Raw genomic sequence first — 19,967 nt, 5'->3', positions numbered from 1 at the left:
GTGTTAAATGCAGGGTTTCCCCACTGATCCACAGAAAGAGAAATGAAGTTTGCACTGTGATGATCCTTGTGGGTTCCTTCCAACTTGGGATATTTTGTAGTTCTGTGAACTCGCTGCTCTGAAATGGGATTTCAGCATCACTGAAGTTACTGGTCTTTAAAACCCAACTGAGTTTTAATCCAGTTTATCCTGATCCTGCTGTTGATGAAGGAACAATAGTCCCTGAGGCCCAGGGGAGTCAACAGCAGCTGAACTGCTTCATCTCTGGAAGGAAAGAGGGACAGTGAGAGACAAGTGAGGACGATGTTGTTCATGTGCTGTCACTAATTTGTGCACATCAGGCTCAAGGCCATGAAACCATCTCCCTTCAGCCAACTTAAACCCAGGCACCAGCAGGAAAACATTGGATCTGACTTTCCTCAGTTGTGTGCAGAGTTTTCAGCTGTCCAGGGTGTTCCTTGGGGGGAGTTTTTTGTGCTCCCCCAGCCATGAGGAGAGCCAAGTTCTGAAGGGGGTGAATGAAGGCATGGAAGAGCAAAGGTTAAGGATTGGGATTGGTGGGAATGTGATGGGAGAGCCTGGTTGAGCTTGAAAGAGGTGGCTCCTGATTTTTGAGTGAGCAGGTGACAGGGCTGTGCCTGGACCACGTGTGGGTGCTTGGGGTGAAGGGCTGGTTTGGGAGAGGGAACAGGGAAGAATCAAAGGAGAAACAGATGGCAGGAGCATCCTGACCATCATCCAGGGAGCCCCTAAAGCCTCAGGTGTGGCTTAATCCTAAATTAACACTCTTTAGCTCTGGGTGGAACTGGGGGAGGTCTGGTGTGCATGGCAGGGATTAGTGCTGGGTATGAGCCTCACTCTGCTGACAGAGCATCAGGGCTGGGGATGGGAAGGTTTCCTGTCAATGGAGTCTGTTTTCCACATATTCTTCCTGACTTCTGGTTGGTTTTACTCCTCACCATCCCTCTTCCCAGTTCTGGGTTGACTCTTCCAGCAGGAGTCCAGCCCAGAGCTCAGGGGACTTTTGTGCTTATTTGCTTTTTGAAGTTCCCAAAGATGAGTCCCATTTTTGTGCCTTTATTTCCCCCCTGAGCAATGGGATGTGTGTGAAACATGAACACCCAGGCTCCATCCATGTTTTAGAAAGATTTGTTTCAGGAATGCCTGGCATTAATGGAAGGAATTCTCATGCAGGGCAGCTCCTCTGTCCCTTCTCAAATCCTCTTTCCAGCTGAGGTGGGATGCTGAGCTGGAATTTCACGTCCAGTTCCATTACTCCTTAGAATTCCCACCTCCAGCACTATCCTGTATCCTCTGCTCCTCACCCTTGGAGACCTTTGGCTGCACTGAACTGTCTCCTAAACCAGTCCCGTGCCATTTCCATGAGCAAATGCAAAAAGCCCTGCAAATCCCTGGGAATGGGGAGCCAGGCAAGTGCAGGATCTGGTTGTCATGGATATTGTCACCATGGAGCCGTTGCCATGGTGCTGCCTGCTCCCATTGACAGACATGCAAAGTGTACTTATTCTCTGGAAGAAAGGAGGAAGAGCAGCGGATGCTCCGGGCCACAGAGGCTTCCAGATCGATATTTAGGGAGGTTAGTAACTAATAAAAAATGAATCACTCGAAACTATCTGAAAATCTAAAGAGTGACCCCTGACAATCAGTGCTTGGCTCAGTTAAAACCTCCAGAAATACAGGATCTTGCAGATGATGAGGATGCGGAACTTAAAATCCCTAAACTCCTTAAAAAAACATTTATTTTAATTCCTGGAGAAAGCTGGTGGAGTTGCCAGCTCTCAGTGACCTTGTCTGGCTGCTGATGGTTCTGGAAGAAGGAGCTGAATGAGAAATGACTTGTGTCTGGGCCAAATATCCCTGTTTAGTTGGGGGCAGAGCTCATCTCATCAAGGCAAATGCTGGTTCCACTCCATTTCTAATGGAACTCAGTCAGATTTAATAATAATAATAATAATAATAATAATAATAATAATAATAATGACTACTCTGCTTTGCACACCTACAGCTCCTGACTCTCAGAGCATTTTGCCACTGTTATTATTTATGAAACCCTCCAAACACTCCTGTGAGAGTGGGAAGGAATTATTTTCCTCTGTCTTTTAAGAGTAATAATGAGGCACAGGGACTGATAAAGGCTCCCATGGATGCTGTGGCCACCAGCCACAGGATCCAGGAGTTCCTGTTTCCTGTCCTGAGCTCTGGAAATCCCAGGTTTCACCTCAATAACTGAGGGAGAGCCTGAACATCCCTGCAGTGACAGGTAGGGCCTGCAGCAGCCTGGTTTGGATCAAACAGGGATCTTGGATGCTCTGGGTGCCTGGAGAACGTTGTCTCTGCCCTGGATGTGCTGGAGGCTCCCTTCCAAACACATCAGGCTCACACAGCAGCCCTTTCCCTGCCCACAGATGTTCCCGTGGAGGAGGTGTCACTGCCAGGCAGGGATTAGCCCTTTTCCCTGGATTTGACAGTTGCTGGGAGCAAAGTGGGTTTATGCCCCTGTCCTTGCAGGCCTTCCTGGGGGCAAGGTGGGGTTTTTAGGAGTTGCCCTAAAGGTATAAAAGCACTGCTATGACTGTGGGGTTGCTCCTGGTTCGTGTAGGATTCATCTGAGACAAGGGAGGGAGCTTTGGATCTCAGGGAGCCTGGGAGTGCCCAGAGCAGCAGCTGGGAACAGCTGGCTCCCAGGTGGGAGCTCAAGGGCTTCAAATTCCCTCCCCTCCCCCCGAGGGGGGAAGGCTTTTATGGCCAGAAATAGGGAGGCTTGTAAGGGAGTGGGAACACGATGTAGTAGCTGCATCACACGTGTGAGAGACACAAATCAGCCCGAGCTGGAGCTGGCACCAGGGGAGGGAGAGGGAGGGAAGCTCTCCAGGAGCTCCTGCTGCAGGGATATCTTCCCACTGACTGGGATGGGAGCTGGCCTGGATCCCACGTGTCCTGATCAGCCCCAAGATCATAGAATCATGGAATCATGGAATCATAGAATCATAGAATCATAAAATCATAAAATCATAGAATCACAGAATCAGCTGGGTTGGAAGGGACCTCCAAGATCATCAAGTCCAACCCTTGATCCAACCCCGCTGTGGTTCCCAGCCCATGGCACTGATGCCACATCCAGTCTCATCTTAAAAACCTCCAGGGATGGAGAATCCACCACTTCCCTGGGCAGCCCATTCCAATGGCTGATCACCCTCTCTGCAAAGAAATTCTTCCTAATATCCAACCTAAACCTCCCCTGGCACAGCTGAAGACCCTGAGCCCTCTTGTCTTGCTGAGAGTTGCCTGGGAAAAGAGACCAACCCCCCCCTGACTCCCCCCTCCTGTCAGGGAGTTGCAGAGAGTGAGGAGGTCTCCCCTGAGCCTCCTCTTCTCCAGGCTGAACAGCCCCAGCTCCCTCAGCCTCTCCTCACAGCACTTGTGCTCCAGTCCCTTCCCCAGCCTCGTTGCTCTTCTCTGGACCTGCTCCAGCCCCTCCATGTCCTTCCTGAGCTGAGGGGCCCAGAACTGGACACAGCACTCCAGGGGTGGCCTCACCAGTGCTGAGTCCAGGGCAAGAATCACTTCCTTGGACCTGTTGGCCACACTGTTCCTGCTCCAGGCCAGGATCCATTGGCCTTCTCGGCCACCTGGGCACACTCTGGCTCCTGTTCAGCTTCCTGTCCATCCAAACTCCCAGGTCCCTTCCTGCCTGGCTGCTCTCCAGCCCCTCTGTCCCCAGCCTGTAGCGCTGCCTTGGGTGGCACTTGGGAAAGCCAAGGTGCTTTTTAGGTGTGCTGGACTGTAAAAAGTTGCAGCTGGTTTGTGTGTGTGGTGGAGAGAGAGAGGTTCTGTGTGTAAATGTGCCTTATGGACAAAGGAGCCCTTACTGGACCAGTTTAACAACCCAGTGCAGAAAACACCTCTGGGTTTTTCTGAACATCAACACTGAAAAAAAAACCCCTTAGTCTTTGTATTATTGTGCCTCAGTTTCCCTGCCAGAAAAGGGAGGAAAGCCAAATGCACTTCCCAAGGAAAAAGAAGGGCATGGTTAATTAAGGCAGCTTTGTGAGCTGCTTTGACAGCTGCAGGGATAAGGAGTCACTATTATAGCAGCCAATAGTTCAGAATTACGCTTTGTGTGCCTTTGCTTCTCTTCTTCATGTGGTTGCCAGAGGTAACCGAGCAATTTTAGGTCATTTTATTACTTTTTAATACCCAGCTCAGTGTTGGGTTTCTGCCTTCACGTAGCACACACGTGTGTGTTGGTGTCAAAGCCCCTCAGCTCCCAAAGAAATGCCGAAAAAAGCCCCGACCACTGTTCCAGCAGGGAGAAAAAGCAATGGGAAAAATGCAGCCAGGCCTCTCTGAGCAATGCCTGGTGATCACTCCACGCCTCAGCTGTGGTAACATGAGATTATTTAATGCTGAGGTTCATTAATTGAAGACATGACTGGGCTTTGCTGTAGTCAGCTCGTGTCACCTGAGCATCCCCAGCACTTGCCAGGCCTGGATTCATCCCTGGATACTCACAGTCTCACAGGGCAGCCAGTGTTTAGCAGTTCAGCAATGGGGAAGTCGAGGCTCAGAGATGATTTCCACGTTGGGCTGCTCATTGCTCCAGTCATCATCCATCTCTTTTGTTACAGGAGCAAATGGTAATTAATGATAATTAATGATAACCCAGCTAAAAAGGGACCCATCCCAGCCAGTGCCCTCAGTCAGGGTGGCATTTCCCTCTGGTTTTGTCCAGCCCTGTCCTCCCAGCTGCACTCTGAGCACAGCTTATATAAAATAAACTCCAGTTTTAGGCTCCCACATTCTCCCACTCAGGTTGTGGTGCCCGTGACTTGATTTCTGCAACAGTTTTCCAGCAGACTCTGTGTTGATCCCTTTTTTTGGAGGCAAGTGTTTCTTTTGCTGGTGTTTCTTTGGCTGGGACTATGGGTAGGACAAGGCAGAGGGAGGTGTAGGGCAGACGTGTCTCTGACAGCAGCACAGCTCATCACAGCTCATCATTCCTGCCCCTGTGGGGCGTAAAAACACTTCCAGTGAGATTTTGGTCCTGTAAAAATCCCGCTTCTGAGTGGGATTCTTTGAAGGACAAAAGAAAAAGGCACAGTGCAGAGCCCTGTGGACTGTGGGGAATTGCTGCTTTCCCTGGGCAAGGAAACCCAAGCCTCATCTCTTCAGCTAGAAGGGCTCCACTCGAGCAGATGAGGCCGGGGATTGTTTTCTCTCCCCTCCTGACGGAAACGGCCCAAGGGCTGGCAGGGCATGAGCAGGAAGAGCACCAGGAAACACAGAGGGCACCCAGCCAGGCTGCTCTGAGCTGCCCAGCCACTGGCACTTGGATTTATTTATTTATTTATTTGTTTTAATTTTTTTTTTGCTGGTGGAGGGATTCAATTCCCTCTTGTGAGAATCCCTCGGGATTCTCGAGCTGGGAGAGAGCGTGTGCTGAGCATCCCAGGGCAGCTGCCTCCTCTCCCTGGGCTTCCCTGCCTGTGTCAGAAGGCACAAACTCTGTGGACGTGGCATGTGGGCTGGCTGGGGATCATCTGTGCCACTTCCCACCCCTGCTCGTCTCCCTGCTAGATTCCCTCGGGATGGATGGAGCAGGAGTGGGAGCTCAGCCTTGCTGAGGTGGCATTACTCATCCCCAGGGAGTCATTCCAGGTTCCCAGCCTGTTGTGTAACTGAGAGGGCTTTGCCTTTTAGCTGTGACACGCTGGTGGAACAGTGGGAGGGTTTAAATTTGGGAATTTGGGGTTGGCAGAGGCTTTAGCCCAGTGCTTGCACTGCAAGCTGTTATTTTTCTAGGGAAGCGGGATCAGTGAGCTCTGGAACTGCCATCAGGGAGCAGGATAAGGACATTTTGGACTCCATGGAACTTAGGCATGTTGTACCCTTGAAGGATGGGAAATCAGGTGTTGATCAGGGATGCAAAGGGCCAGGCTGCAGGAAGAAAAATCTCGGGCCAACAAGACCAGGAGTGTGGGAAAAGACAGATGGGAGGAGTTAGGATGGAGGACTGGAGTCCTTTTATCTTCCACTTCCAGCTTATCCAAAATGGATGTATGGCTGCATTACCCCCAGCAACATCTCAGCCTCATAATTCACCTCCCCAAGGACTTCACTGGGATATAAAGGCACCATGGATCTGGAAAGGAGGGATAAATGTTCATTTTTGCTCCCTGTGAGGAAGCTGGAACTCCATCACAGCCCTGGAGCCGAGTGAGTCCCTGAGATCACCGTCCTTGAGATCAAACACTTGGAACCTTTCACATCAAGTCCCCACACCAAATATAAAGTTCAGCTTTCCTGCTCTCCCAGCCATAGGCAGTTGTATTCATCCCTTAGCAGATACCAGACCCAAAATGTCTTCCTCCTCCACAGAGTCCAAATATATCGACTCCTTTCCATGTGTTATGATAAAAATGGGGAGTAAATTATACTCTCTCCACCTTCTGGCAGGAAATATGCTGCCAGACTCGCCTCTGCACATTAAACAATGGCTGCTCCTGCTTTCCTGAAAAGAAAAGCATCCCCAGAAATCCCAGCTCTCTCTCTCTTTTTTTTTAATATATATAAATATATTTTTTAGCTGGTTTTTTGTGTCCAGCTATCAGAAGCACGAAGAAAACCGAGTGGAAAAATTGAATCTGGCAGCAAGAGCTCGATGCATGAAGGCACACGACTCCCAAACCCAGAGAACAAAAATAGCTGAGAGAGAGAGAGAGAGAGAGAGAGACAGAAAAAAAAAAACAAATAAAAAATTGCCTGAAAGAAGCTCTTTAATTATTCCTTTTCTCTCCAAAGCTTTGCCCCCCCCGGGCACAGCCATTTGTGTGGGGCAGCCATATGGGAGGCAGGAAGGAAGGCTGGAGAGAGCAGCATTATTTGGGAGAGAGAGAAAGAGAGAGAGAGAGAGAGAGAGAGAGAGAGAGAGAGAGAGGCTTCTTTTTTTGGCTGGCTTTTCAAAGAGCTGGTAGCAGATCGATGGTGGCCAGAGCCCCGGGCACGAGGCAGGCTCTGCTCCCGTTGGGAGGCACCAGGATTTCATTTCCAGGCTGGATGACGGGAGGCTGAGGGGGGGGGAGGTTGGATTCTGGAGAAGGAAGAGGGTGGGATAAGCGTTGGAGGGCTTTTTCAGTCTGCTGGGGAATATTTCTGGGCTGTCACTGAAGACATCAGGAGCCCCAGGGGCACAGTTTTGCTGTTCCCTTTGCTCTGGGGGTGTCCTGTCCTTTTGCTGGGAGCAGGATGGATTCTCTCCTCTGTCATTCTTGTTCAGGGCCGGATTTTATTTTTTTAAACATTTCAGGAACCAACCTTTTAAAATTGCAAGGCCTCAAAGTTCAGAAGCTCCTTGCAGGATGAGGTTTGGGATTGAATGACCTGGGTGAGGTTTAACCACATTTCCAGGTGTGTGGTTACAGGAACAACCGTCCTGGTTGTGGAGCAGCTCTGCCAGGGAACACTCCCAGGTTTGCAGCGTCTCCAAAAAGTCATTCCAGAGCACATGCCTGAGTCTGGGAATGCCTCTTGCAGATGCCTGATGTCATGTTAATATTTCACTCGGTGGGGGAGGCCTGGTGACCTCTGCAGCTGGATTTTATGGCTTCTTGCTGTCACATCTGTCCAGTGACGTGGAGAGGGAACAGTCCCAGCAATCATGGAGCAGATTCCTCTGTATCCAAGGAAAGCCCCACGCGTGTGAAAGAGTCTTGTGGTGTTTGTTGGGTGACTAAAAGGGCCAAGATGTGTCTCTGCTCTGCTGGAGTGATGGTTCCTGAGGTTCAAAGGGCATCATCTGCCACGTGGCTGCACTTTCAGGCACAGTTACAGCCTGGAAATGGGGGTTGGTGGTGCTGGGACAAGGAATTTGTGCCTGGTAGGAAGGGATGGTGAGGTGGAACAGTGGTTGTTTCTGTGTTAATTAGCATTGCTACCAATTAGCAGCACTGCCTGCAGAGTCAGAACACTGAATGGCTTTGCTGGGGGTGGCTCCCACAGCCCACCTGAATTTCTCCATGGCACTGGCAGGAGATAAAATAATCCCCATCTCTTTCCCCAGCCCTGTGGAATTCATTCCTGAGGAGGTGTGATCCTCCTTCTCCTGAGGAATTCAGTCCTGAGTGTGTGTAGCAGCAGGAAACTCTGAAGTGGGGACAGAGATCCCTCCTCCTGCCCCCTCCAGCATTCCCTCTGATCCTGACTCACCTGCGACTTCCTGGTGCTTTCCCAATCACCACAAGCCATCAGTTAATTAATGATCCCTTTTTGCTGTTTGATTGCAGGGCGACCATCGATGAGGTGGAGACAGATGTGGTGGAGATCGAGGCAAAGCTTGACAAGGTGAGGTGGGGCAGCTCCGGGCAGTGTCTGAGGAGGGGCTGAGGAGTCTCCTCTCAAACCTGAGCCCGTCTCCAGCTGCCAGGGAACTAATGTTGAACCCACTGGGCTTGTCACCAGGAGCAGGTCTCCCTCTGCTGACAGGTACCTGGCAGGGCCTCTCTGTGACTGCCAGAGGGATGGGAGGAGGAGCAGACAGGCTCCTGATGGGGAATGTGGGGCTTCTTGTTCCGCTCCTGGATCCCAGGGGACTGACACTGCTGTGGCAGGTTCTGTCAGTGCTGTTTGCTCCCCTCTCCACCTTCTTACCCGTGATATTAGTGGGGCAGGAGGTGTTCAGTGCCCTCACAGCACTGTGCCAGCTCAGGGAGGGTGAGGAGACACTGCAGGTCACCAAGGGCCACCTTCAGACTGCAGCTGGAATCTGACGCTGCAAATCCCCTCTCGGGGACCAGTTTGGCCATTTTGCACTGGTGCTGGGGATTCTTTACATCCAGCTGGTAGTTTGGATCTAAGTTTGTGGTGGGAGGTGGCTTTTCCACCCCCACTCCTCCTGCTGCCAGAGACATCAGACATTTGCTTCTAAAGGAGAACAGAGAGAAATGACGAAGACGAGCCAGAAGAGCTGTTTGCTTTTTATCTGTGAGATCCCCCCCCAGAGCTCACAAGGGATAAAACTCCTGCATCTGATGGAGAAATGGGCTTTGTTGAAGCCTCAAGCCCTAGGCAAAGCTGTGTCCTACAAAACCTATTTACTGATCAAGCTGCTTGGAATGGTGCACGAGCTGACTGGTGTCACTGGGGAGAGCTGCACAGGGGTTTGGGTTGTCTGTTCCCCTCCAAGCTGAGACCCTAAAGAAAAAGGTGAAAAGTGCTCTGGTTCTGGCCCTGCTGCTGCCAGGGAAATGACTTGGTGTGCCAGGAACAGCCCTGGAGGGAGGAGGAGGAGGGTGGAAGTGCAAGAGCTTGGTCACTGTCAGCAGTGGGTTTATCAGGCAGGGCAGGGGAGGCTGGAGTTTGCATCTCAAGAGCCACTGGACTTTAAACCAGGTGACTTTGGGCCAGATTCAATCACCCTCTCTCTCAAAAAATCACCCTTGGATGGCCCAGCTCCTCTCCTCTGCCCAGGGCAGCCTTTCCAGGGCTCGGTGGGCACCTTGGTCAGTGGTACCCAAACAGTTGGCAGGGCTGGTGCGTGCAGAGCAGCAAACTGCCAAGGCCTGATTGTTCCTCTGCCTTTTGCTGTGCCCCTGAGCACTTAGTTTATAAATTATTAGCCTTTTAACACCTGTTTAAGTGGAGGTGAAAGGCAGTGTGAATGATTCACCCAGAGATTCGGGCTCGGCAGCTGTTGCAGAGAGATTCCCTTAATTTTATGCCGTGCTCCATGTCCACTGCTCCCCTTGGGGCTGGGATTGTGCTGCCTTGGCCCTCAGCTCCTGGTGACACAGCCTTGGCCAGGGCTGCTTGCTCAGAGGTCAGGCTGGAAACAGCCACGTTGCAGGAGGGGCTGGATTTCCTTTCCTCGGGATCCGTCCAAACCCCCCGTGTGCGTCTGGGCTCCAGATGGGACAGGAACTGCATCCACACTCCAGCCACATTCCAGGCAGGATGCTGAGCACGTATTTCTTTTGGTGGCTGTACTGTGGAGGCAGCATTTTGCTCCAGGGGGCTGTCCCTTCCCTCTCCTGGGCTGTACTCAGCTTTTCCAACAGTGATCCGGTGTCTGATCCTCAGTTGGGCATTAGATATTTAAGGGATAAGGATTCCCAGTCTCAGGCATTCTAGACCCAAAATTTCAGTTTGTGCAGGAGGAAAATACCTGGTGAGAAATGACTGTGACTCCTCCCTGTGCTCCAAAAGAAAAAGGCCCCATCATTCCCTGGTGCCTCTGGGAGGTGTCAATTGGGCTGCAAATTTAAAAGCATCAGCTCTAACCTCCAGTGCCTGTAAAAGCACAGGGTTTTACTTCTTTTTTTAACCAGAGCAGGGCAGAGGTGCAGGGTCTCAGAGGTATTTAACTTCTCCAGGGATCTCTGGGCTCAGTGAATCCGAGGATTTCCTTTCCAAACCTCCCAGTGCACGTCTGGGCTCCAGATGGGACAGGAACTGCATCTGTTTGCTTTTCTTCCCTGGGTTTGGATGGGATGTGCAAATCTGCTCGCAGCCAAACTGCAGGGGCAGGGGAGGGTGTGAGAGTGAGGGCTGGAAATGTGATGTGTGCACAGATACACCACGGGTGGCTGCAGATCTATCTGTACATTGATGCACTCAGCTGTATTTTTACAGAACTGCCGAGGCAATTCTGCAATTCCACATCTAGAACAGACCCCAGAGCCCTGGGGCTGCGTAAATAGAACAAGCCCCAAGCCCCAAAACAGCACATGGGGCTTTGGCATCAAACCAGGCTTGAGAGCTCCTCATTCCCAGCCTGTACCTGAGGCTGGTTGACAGGCAAAGATTCCTGAAGCCATTCTTTCATTTAGTAAATTTATTATCCCTGAAAAGCTGCTGGATTTTGAGACTGGAAAACTTGCTTTCCAACTGTTGCTCTTCATCACTTTTTCACTCAGTTTAGAAGCCCAGAATGGTGATGAGGTAAAACAAGCAAAAACCGAGCAAACAAAAAAAGATTTCAAGGTTTTTGCTCAGTGGCCCAGCCCTTGCTGCTGCAAATCTCTTGGGCCTTTGGTTTATGGATTTATCTTAAGTTGTTTAACATAGCCTCTTACAAGGAGCTTTGGCTGACAGGAGATAGGCTAATGGCCAGGAATTCTGGCTAAACTAAAGCTTAGAGCCAGTTCCAGGCGTGCTAAGGCACTTTGCTGTGGCTTGGGAAGTCTGGGAATGTTCCCTGCAGCTGTTAAACTATCAAAAGTTAAGAAAGGCTGTCTGGAGACGTGTCCCTGTGCTGCAGCAAATTCCAGAGTGGGAAGACACCCTGTTTTGCTGCCAGTTCCAGGTGACTTCACTATGACAAGGCTCTTTCCAGGGTCCATCAGAAAGTCTGGACCAAGTCACAGCTGGTCCAGAGTTATATCCTGTAATCTCTCCCAGGGCACCAGCAAAGTTTTCCAGGGCTGCAGAATTGTGGGAATAATTCAGAGTTACCCACAGCCTCCATGGTTTCACCTGCATGTGAGGGAACACAGATTTTCCCTGGCTGCTCAGCTGCTGAATTTTGGCTTCCCCTCATTCCGGGGGAAGAACAAGTCTCCACCAGTACACACCAGTACCCAGAACAGCCAGCTGGGCTCTGAGGCTCAGCAATCCCAAAGAACAGCACGCTCCCTGAATTTTACACAGTTTATCACATTCACTGAGCACCGAGGAGTCAATCCTTGATCCTGCCCGACCAACCTGTGGGATCAGGTTCCTTTCACTGCCCTCCTGATGCCTCAGGATAGAATAAGCAGGAGAAACCCACTGGAAAAAACAAGCTGTCCTCAGGAGAGAGCCTGGAATGCTGTCCCTAAGTGACAAGGGGGACGTGAGCAGCACGAGGGGGGATTTGCAGCCCTGTTTGAGCCACGGGCAGCGAGGGGTTGTCAATGCAGGAACATGAAGGTTCTGGGGTTGTGGGCTCGGTCCTTAAACCCGAGCTGGTTGTAATTCCATGTGGTGGGATGTCCCTGTGCAGCTGGTGAAGCTCTGCAGTGGGATGATTGAAGCAGGCAAAGCCTACATCACCACCAACAAGCACTTTGTCAGCGGCGTGCGGGACCTGTCGCAGCAGTGCAAGAAGGATGAGATGATTTCGGTAAGTCATCCCCCCCTGGGATGGAGCATCCCACCCCTGGGATGGAGCATGGCACACAGGGAGGGCTGGGGAGTGTCCATCTTGGATCACACATCCAAGACCCCTCTGCTGTTTAAGGATGAGGTTTTATTTTTGGAGGGGTGTGGAGACTGTCTGATGAGGCAAAGCTGAAAGGTCAGAGTGAGATTCGTTGTTTGCAGGCAGATCTGGACTTTTAAGAAGCACAGTGCTGGCAAGGTTGTTGGAATCTAGGTCAGTGAGCATCAGTGGTGCAGGAAACATGGGGAACCAGCCCAGCAAGACACAACAGACACGTTGATTCCAGCACTCAACTGGAAAGGACAAGCAGCCTATGGCTCCAGCATCGTGAAATGCCTCCTTGCCAAACTCAGAGTGGCTCTTCAGAGGCTTCATGAGAGTCCCCCCTCAGCCCCTGCACCCCTGGGAATGAAGAGCAGCTGCTCCTGTTCACTGCCAGTTCTCTTCACCTTTTTTTTTTTTTTTTGCAGGAGTGCCTGGACAAATTTGGAGACAGCCTGCAGGAAATGATCAACTACCACATGGTAAGGTGCTGCTTCCTCCTGTCCCTTTGGGTGCTCCTGGCACCCTCTTCCTCGAGGCACTGACTGATGGTCTCCTGTGCTTGGTTTTATATGACACTGCACAGAGAAGGGTGAGGTTAGAAACCCTTTCCTCACAGGGAGAACTCACAAAGGTCTCACTCCAGATGTTTTATTCTTTTTGGGTGGCAGAGGATTCTGCAGTGAGGACACACCAGGCTGTGAACAATCTGAATGTTTAACCTTGTTGCTTCAGGTTTGGAACAGACCCTGAAGCCTGGGGCTCAAATTTGTGGCATTGGGACACCAGTGAGGCTGTGAATGGGTCAGTCTGAGAGCACTGCCCTGTCCTGGGAGCAGCATCAGCTCTGTGCAGCTCTGAGGGGGGAGGATTTTAACACTCAGGACACATTAATGCTCCACTGAGCCCAAAGGATGGCAGTGCCCAGATGTGGCTCTCCTGAGCCAGCTGCATCCCCCTAACAGAGCCCAGGGAGTTAAATTCTGCCCTTCCTCCATCCCAAACATCCCAAGAGGAAGGTGCCCAATGGGTGGCTCCCTGCCAAACCTGCAATTTGAAGCCTCTAAGTCTGTAAGAGCTCCAAGCACAAAGTGCTTTAAAGTGGAAGGAGCTTCAGGGTGTCAGCACTGGACTGACCCACTTTCCTCCACGGTGCCCCTGTCAGAGCACATTAAGCACAGCTCTTGCTTTTGGGATGCAAGATAACCACGTGCAGCTGGGGGAGAAGCTGCAGCAAGTCCATTTAATTATTTCATGAAGCAGGTGGAAGGGCTGCTTCCTAGTAAAAAAAAGTGACAGGGAAAAGGTGCTGCACGTGCAGGTCTCTCCTGGGACTGTGAATATTTGGGAGCAAACGGTTGTACAGCAGTGCTGCTGGTGAGGAGAGAGGGAATAAATCAATGGGAGCATCAGAGGGAAGCTGTGCTTGTGTCAGAGCAGAGACAGTCAAACCCTGATTCTCTGATGTTAAAACCTTTGTGCCAAGGAGCATCTGAAGCCCTGAGGAGCTCCCCCCTTGATTCCAGGGATCACGACACGAGGAGTCAAATTCTGCCCTTCCTCCATCCCAAACATCCAAAGAGGAAGGTGCCCAATGGGTGGCTCCCTGCCAAACCTGCAGTTTGAAGTCTCTAAGTCTCACACATCCCAGCTGGATGGGTGGTGCAGCCCCACAGCTGGGGGAGTGGTGCAGCCCCACAGCTGGGGGAGTGGTGCAGCCCAGCCCTGAGGAAGCAGTCCCAGCCAGAAATCTCAGGATGCAGAGCTGTGTCTGCAGGCTCTGCTGCACCAGCTGTGCAGCTTCCCCTGGCCCCCTGCTCCTTGCAGGGACTGCTCTTCCCTCAGCCAGCCCAGCAGCAGAAGGACCCTTCCCAGAGCTGTCAGATGTGGGATCACCCTTCCCTGGGTGATTCAGGGGCTCTCCAAGCCGGCATTTCCCTACTCCAGGGAATTGTGCTTCAACCCTCCCTCCCCCCAGCCTCGGGAGAGCATCCTCCTCCCCTGGTGTGCAGCAGAGTGAGTGCCTGTCCAGGAAATGGCTTTGGAATGAGTGCTGCATCCTCAGCCCTTTCCAACAGGGGTTCAATCAGCTGGGTTATTTTTAGTGCCTTGTGCTGTGTGTGTGTGTTTGTGTCTGTGTGTCTTGGCTCATCCACGTCTGAGGATCTCAGCTCGGAAACAGTTGTCAGTGCTTACTCCAGGAATGTGGCCAGGACAGTCTGTACAACTGGAACAAGTTAAAAAGAAGAGAAAGTATCCCCCCCCACCAAGAAAATCAGTTGTTCTCTACTTTTATTGCCATAGCACGGGGCCTGGACTCGTCCTGATTCAGGCTCAGCAAAATCCAGGCTTAAAACTGCTTTGGGTGTGGAAGATGAACACACTGAGCTGCAGAGAATTCCCACCTTTTAATGCACAGGGAGGAGTAAACATCAAAACAACTTTAGGGGACAGATGACAAGAGTTGATTTAGAGCTGAACCAGTGTCCTCTGGCTTTTTGTGTCCTCTCAGCCACGTGCCTTCTTTCCATTTTTAACTTTTGCCAGCGCCCTGGTCATCCCTCCCTCGTGCTGGCTGCAGGGATTGCAGAGGGCACTGCTCTGTGCCTGCACCAGCTGGATTTTGGGCCAGTTAAAGCCATTCCCAAAGCAAACCAAACCAACCCAGTGAGCTCCTACCTGCAGTGCTGGTTGAGAAGGTCCTGGAAGCTCCAGGACTTCCTGAGCTGTCCTCTGGAATTGGCTGCCTCTCCCTGTGAGGGATGTCAGAAGTTTGGGCTCCTGGTTGTGTTAAACCTGCCTGACCCTGTTTTCCTGGGAATGGCTTTGCAGGGGGAGACAGGGGAGGGCTCAGACAGGCTGAGGTGGGTGGTGATGATGAGTGAGAGGTCAAGGAATGGATTTCCCAAGCTGGTTGTGTGGGATTTGACAGCGGGCTGGGGAATGGCACTGCCCTGGAGCCCCTGAGGATGTGCTGCTGTAACATCCCAGCTCTGCAGCTGGGAGGCTGGTTTTCCTTTCTGCTCCAGGGGAAAACGGCCTTGGAAGGTCTTGGACAACTGACTTCCAAGGATGTTCCTGTTCAGAGCAGTGTCTGGGAAAAAGAGTTCCCTGCTGATCCAGTGCTGACCTCTTGAGGCCTCCCTGCGCTGCAGATGTTGGGAGCAGAAAAGCCAAAGGTCCTGCTGGCTGCCCTGTCACCCCCAGTGACATTCCAGGCTCTGTCACCTCCAGCCACATTCCAGGCAGGATGCTGAGCACGTATTTCTTTTGGTGGCTGAGAGTTGCCTGGGAAAAGAGACCAACCCCCACCTGGCTCCCCCCTCCTGTCAGGGAGTTGTAGAGAGTGAGGAGGTCTCCCCTGAGCCTCCTCCAGGATCTGCAGCACCAGCCTGTCACATTCACACATCAGCTCTCTTTCCCTCGCAGTTCCTGTCTCTGTGTGATCAGAAAGAGAAGACAAGGGGAAAGGATGCCAGTGAAAGTGCTGCTGTGGTGGGATTAAGCCCCCCTTCAGCAGCACCAGGTACTTTCCACCCCAGATGTGACATGAGCACTGCCCTCCCCAGTGCTGTGCTGAGCTTCATTAAGCCCTGAGCTTTCCCCTCTGCCATAAATCACCGTGGCTGCATCACAGGGATCCTCCAGCAGGAGCAGGAGCAGCTTTCAGGGGAGGTTTAGCTCCGCTGAGCGAGCTGGGAAATGTTTCCTGCTGACAAGAAGAAAAGCCACCCAAGCCGTGATGAGTCAGGCAGATGGCAGATGTCCCTGGGTCCTGCTGCAGTTCAGGGGGGAAGGAGAGAAGGAAGGGAAAGTGGGAAGTGCTTCCAAGCTGCCCCGTTCTCCACAGGGTTGGGAGGACCACCAGCGTTTCCCGACAGCGCTTGGGAAGGGTCCAGGTGCACCAGGGAAGGGGGGGGGGAGCATTTGTGGAGGCAGAGCTGCCATCTGACAGGGGGGAGATGCTTCTGTCACCCCCTGCCTTCCCAGGTTCTGCCACTGTGCCCCTGGTGCAGTGACTTTACACTGGTCCAAAAAACCTCAGGGAGCTGCTGCCCTCGGAGTTTGGTGCCAGTGTGTGCAGTCAAGCCCAGCTCAGTGCTGGACTCTGAAAGACTCAGTTTGTGGTGGTTTCTAGAATTTCTTGGGTCGTCTGCTTTCTAATCAGGGGAAAGAACCAGCTTCAGTGATAGGGAAGGGGTAGGAAAAGCACAAACCCAAGCACAAACTGGAGCTCTTGAACCTGTTGTGAGAGACTCAACTTCACCTTGGGTCAGAAGTCAGACTGTGCAGACACCCAACATGTAGAATACAAGTGGTGTTTGGGCTTGTTTTCCAGATAAAAGGGTCAGGCTCCCATTCCCAGGCCACCAGGCAGCCAGCTCTCATTGAAATGCAGCATAAACCAGATCCCAGACAGTTTTGGGGGGAATGAGGTCTCCAGACTGGCCATGAGGGAGATCAGAGCTGGGATGTGACTCATGGCCACCATGGGGAGGGGAGATCCTCCCTCATCCATGTGTCCCACAGCTGCAGAGGAAGCTCCACGCCCTCCCTCTCCTCAGCTGGGGCAGGAGAAGGGCTGATTCCCTTCATGATCCCAATCTCATGCCAGACTGGGGCTCTCAGGGCACCATCAGGCTGTGATGGCCCTGCCCAGCTTTACCTGGGGCTACCCCCACAACCCCCCTCACCCACACCCATTTCAGCTCCAAGGAGTGATTTTTCCAGCTTGGTGCTGGCTCTGCCTTGTCACCCTGGATCTGCCTGGAGCTCCCTGACCCTGATCCATGGAGCAGCTTTTCCCAGCTCAGCTTCAGCCCTGTGCCATCCCCCCAGCCTGAGCTCCTGTGATCCTGGGCTGGTGAGACCCCCCCTGCCCTCCCTGTTATCCCTCAGCTCCTGCTCCTGTGGCCTCTGCTGCTCCCTGAGAAATTCCCACCACAAACTGGGGTTTGCTGCCATCAGTCTCTCCTCAGGCACCAGTCCCACGTGCAGCTGGGATGTCCTATTTCTGAGCTCTATTCCAGTTCACAGCCAGGCAATCCCACATCTTTTAGGCTCCTGCTTTGCTTTGTAGCCTGCTGGGATCTCCCCTCCTCCTGCAAGCTCCACAGGGAGCTGTAGGAATGGCATCCCTTTGGATCTCTGATGTCTTCTCTCCTGATTAGAGCCTTCAACTCCAAGAATAACACGCTGGGCTGCTGGGCTTGCTTTCACTTCTTGGGCGCCTGAAATTCCTAAAGCACAGGTTTGGGTTTATCCTGTTGCCTCAGAAACCCACGGTGGGAAAGTGAAATGTAGGATCTTGCTGCTGCTGGGTGAGAGGGATGTTCATTCCCTGTTCCACACTGACCCTCCTCACAGATGTGTGTGAGTCATGGGGCTGGACCTCTCCTGCCTTGGTGCAAGCAAAGGCAGAGGGTGGGGTGATGTTTGGTCTGGAAAATCTTAAAACAAATGATTTTGTTCCAAGTATGTCTGGGAAAGGAGAAAAAGCCAAGAGTTGATTTTTTTTTTCTTATTTTTTTTTAATAAATTTGAAACTCCAGCTCTTACAACTCTCTTTATTCTGTGCTGAAAATTGAATGGAGGACCCGCTTGAAAACGTTCCCCTGGTGGTGATCCTGCCTGGCAAAATTAATGCTGGAGCAATCAGAGTAATACAGATATCAGGATGCTTCTCAGCAAAGATGCTGCTGGCAGGAAAGGCACGTTCATTACCTGGGATTCCCTCAGAAACCACTTGGCAATCCCTGCTCCAGGCTCTCACTGGATCAATCCCATCACAGGGGTGTGTGGGGCTCAGGAGCAGGGGACAGGAGTATTGACAGAGCAGGAGATGGAGATATAAATATATATATATTTAAAAAAAAATATAATATATATAATATAAATATTTTTATATATTTTTTATATATATATATGGTCTGACTTCCTTTTCTGTGCAGTTTTCCTGCCCTGATACCTGAGATATTTAAATTAAAAATCCCCACAGCAATGTCCCTGTGCCTTGGCAGTGCTGCTTATGTGATCAGCACGAGTTCAGCTCCCTCTCAGTCAAACAGCTTCAGGAAGGAGCAGCTTTATGAGCTCTGATTTTGAGCCTGGGACTGAACCCTCAGTGAATTCTCCCTCCCAGGCAGTGGGAGAACAAGCCCTTGCTGTGGCAGGAGGAGAGCATTGCACACAGACCTGGAGCATCCTGCTGGGATTGTTGGAGGGGAATTCTGTCCTGCAAATGCTTTGCTGGGCTGTTCCAAGCGTGTGTCCTTTCCAGGCACCAGCTTGGAGCTCGTTTTTCCAGGCAGGAATGGCAAGGTGGGCATCAATAAGAGACAATAGCCTGGGTTTCTGTGACTTCAGTCACACTGGTGCTGCCACAGCAGGGTTTGTGTAGCCTGGATTTGCTGTTTCTCAAGCTGAGGAAAGCCCTGTTCCTTTCATTTGACTTTTATTCCCTGGAATATCCCAGGGCACTTGTCTGCAGTCCCATCATCGTGTCCCTTCCTTTCCCTGATCCAAAGCAAACGTGTCACCCTGGCAGAAGCCAATGCTGGAAGCTCTCCAGGTGGAGGTGCAGGTGGGAACCAGATGGTTTCTTGCTGCTTTGCCATCCCTGGATGGTGTCCTGAGTGGAGGGAAGCACTTTCAGTGCCCAAAATCACTCAGGGAAGCAGCTCCACGTTGGAAAAGCTGCAGGCCAGGCCAGTGCCTCTTGGAGAGCTGCTGGAGAGAGCGAGCGGGTGCCAAGAGCAGTAAATAATTTACGTGGGTAAAAAACACAAAGCTGGGTGGCCTTGGAGGTTTTCTTTCTTTCTTTCCCCCCTTGCTTTGCATCTGTTCATATTTAGAGGCTGTTTATGCTCAGCCAGTCCTGGCACGTTCTGCCAAGATCTCTGTGTGAGGACAGAGAACTGCTGGGTCTGGGGGTTGTGGTTTTAGTTTTGGTCGTGTATCTCACAGTCTGTTTTTATTTGGCAATCAGTTTAATCAATCTTTTCCCCAGTCAGGTCTGTTTGGCCTGTGATGGCAGCTGGTGGGTGATCTCCCTGTGCTTGTCTCGCTCCATGAGCTTTTCCACCTTATTTTCTCCCCTACCTGGCTGAGGAGGGGGAGTGAGGGTGTAGGGATAATTTATCTTGTAAAGGAGAGTAAAATTTAAAAGATTTTTAAGAACCCAGTCTCTCTTTTACCGTGTGCTTGGACCTCTCCCCAACGTGTGGCTGCTGGGATGTTCCTGGTTGTTCTGTCCTTCCCTGGATGTAGAGTTGAGGTACCAGTGCCCTCCTCTGGCAAAACGAGGAATTCGAGACTCGGGATTGTTCCAAACAGGGATATAAAGGCAACTGCTCCTATAAACTCTCCTAATGGAAGAGGATCATCTCTTCTCATGGAAGTATGTCGGGGGCACAGGTCTGTCTGTGAGATTCCCACCCCTGGCACAGCCTGTGGAATTCTGCAGGGGTAAGGGACTGCTGCAGCTGTGGAAAAAGATGTTATCCATTGTGACAGGCAGCAAGAAATGGACACCCCCAAGGCCTGGAGTGATGCTGAGTCCCTCACACCGAAGCTCCTCAAGAGTGGTTATGAACTTTCCATCTCCTCGATGTTTCCGTGTTGCAAAAGATTTGAATTTCTTTCCCCTCCTCTCTTTCAGATCCTGTTTGACCAGGCTCAGAGGTCAGTCCGGCAGCAGCTGCACAACTTTGTGAAAGAGTGAGTACTTGTCTTGTCTGTTTAGTCTTCAGCATCTTGAACTTCCATT

At 51.5% G+C, this 19,967-nt stretch overlaps 1 protein-coding gene across 4 annotated transcripts in view; it reads left to right on the top strand.

Moving 5' to 3' along the window:
• ACAP3 (ArfGAP with coiled-coil, ankyrin repeat and PH domains 3) overlaps positions 1 to 19,967 on the top strand; it is a 73,769-nt gene that overhangs the window by 26,239 nt on the left and 27,563 nt on the right. For all 4 annotated transcript variants that reach the window (XM_027702070.1, XM_027702072.1, XM_027702071.1 and 1 more), the window contains exons 2-5: positions 8,304 to 8,361; positions 11,999 to 12,118; positions 12,628 to 12,681; positions 19,860 to 19,918. In XM_027702070.1, coding sequence (XP_027557871.1) covers positions 8,304 to 8,361; positions 11,999 to 12,118; positions 12,628 to 12,681; positions 19,860 to 19,918 — 291 coding nt within the window. The remainder of the gene's footprint in view (positions 1 to 8,303; positions 8,362 to 11,998; positions 12,119 to 12,627; positions 12,682 to 19,859; positions 19,919 to 19,967) is intronic.

This window comes from Neopelma chrysocephalum, unplaced genomic scaffold (genome assembly GCF_003984885.1).
Source record: "Neopelma chrysocephalum unplaced genomic scaffold, ASM398488v2 Primary Assembly neopelma1_180, whole genome shotgun sequence".
NCBI classification, from domain to species: Eukaryota; Metazoa; Chordata; class Aves; order Passeriformes; family Pipridae; genus Neopelma; species Neopelma chrysocephalum.
Note: the sequence above shows the minus strand (reverse complement) of the source record. Positions and strands in the feature narration are given on the sequence as shown.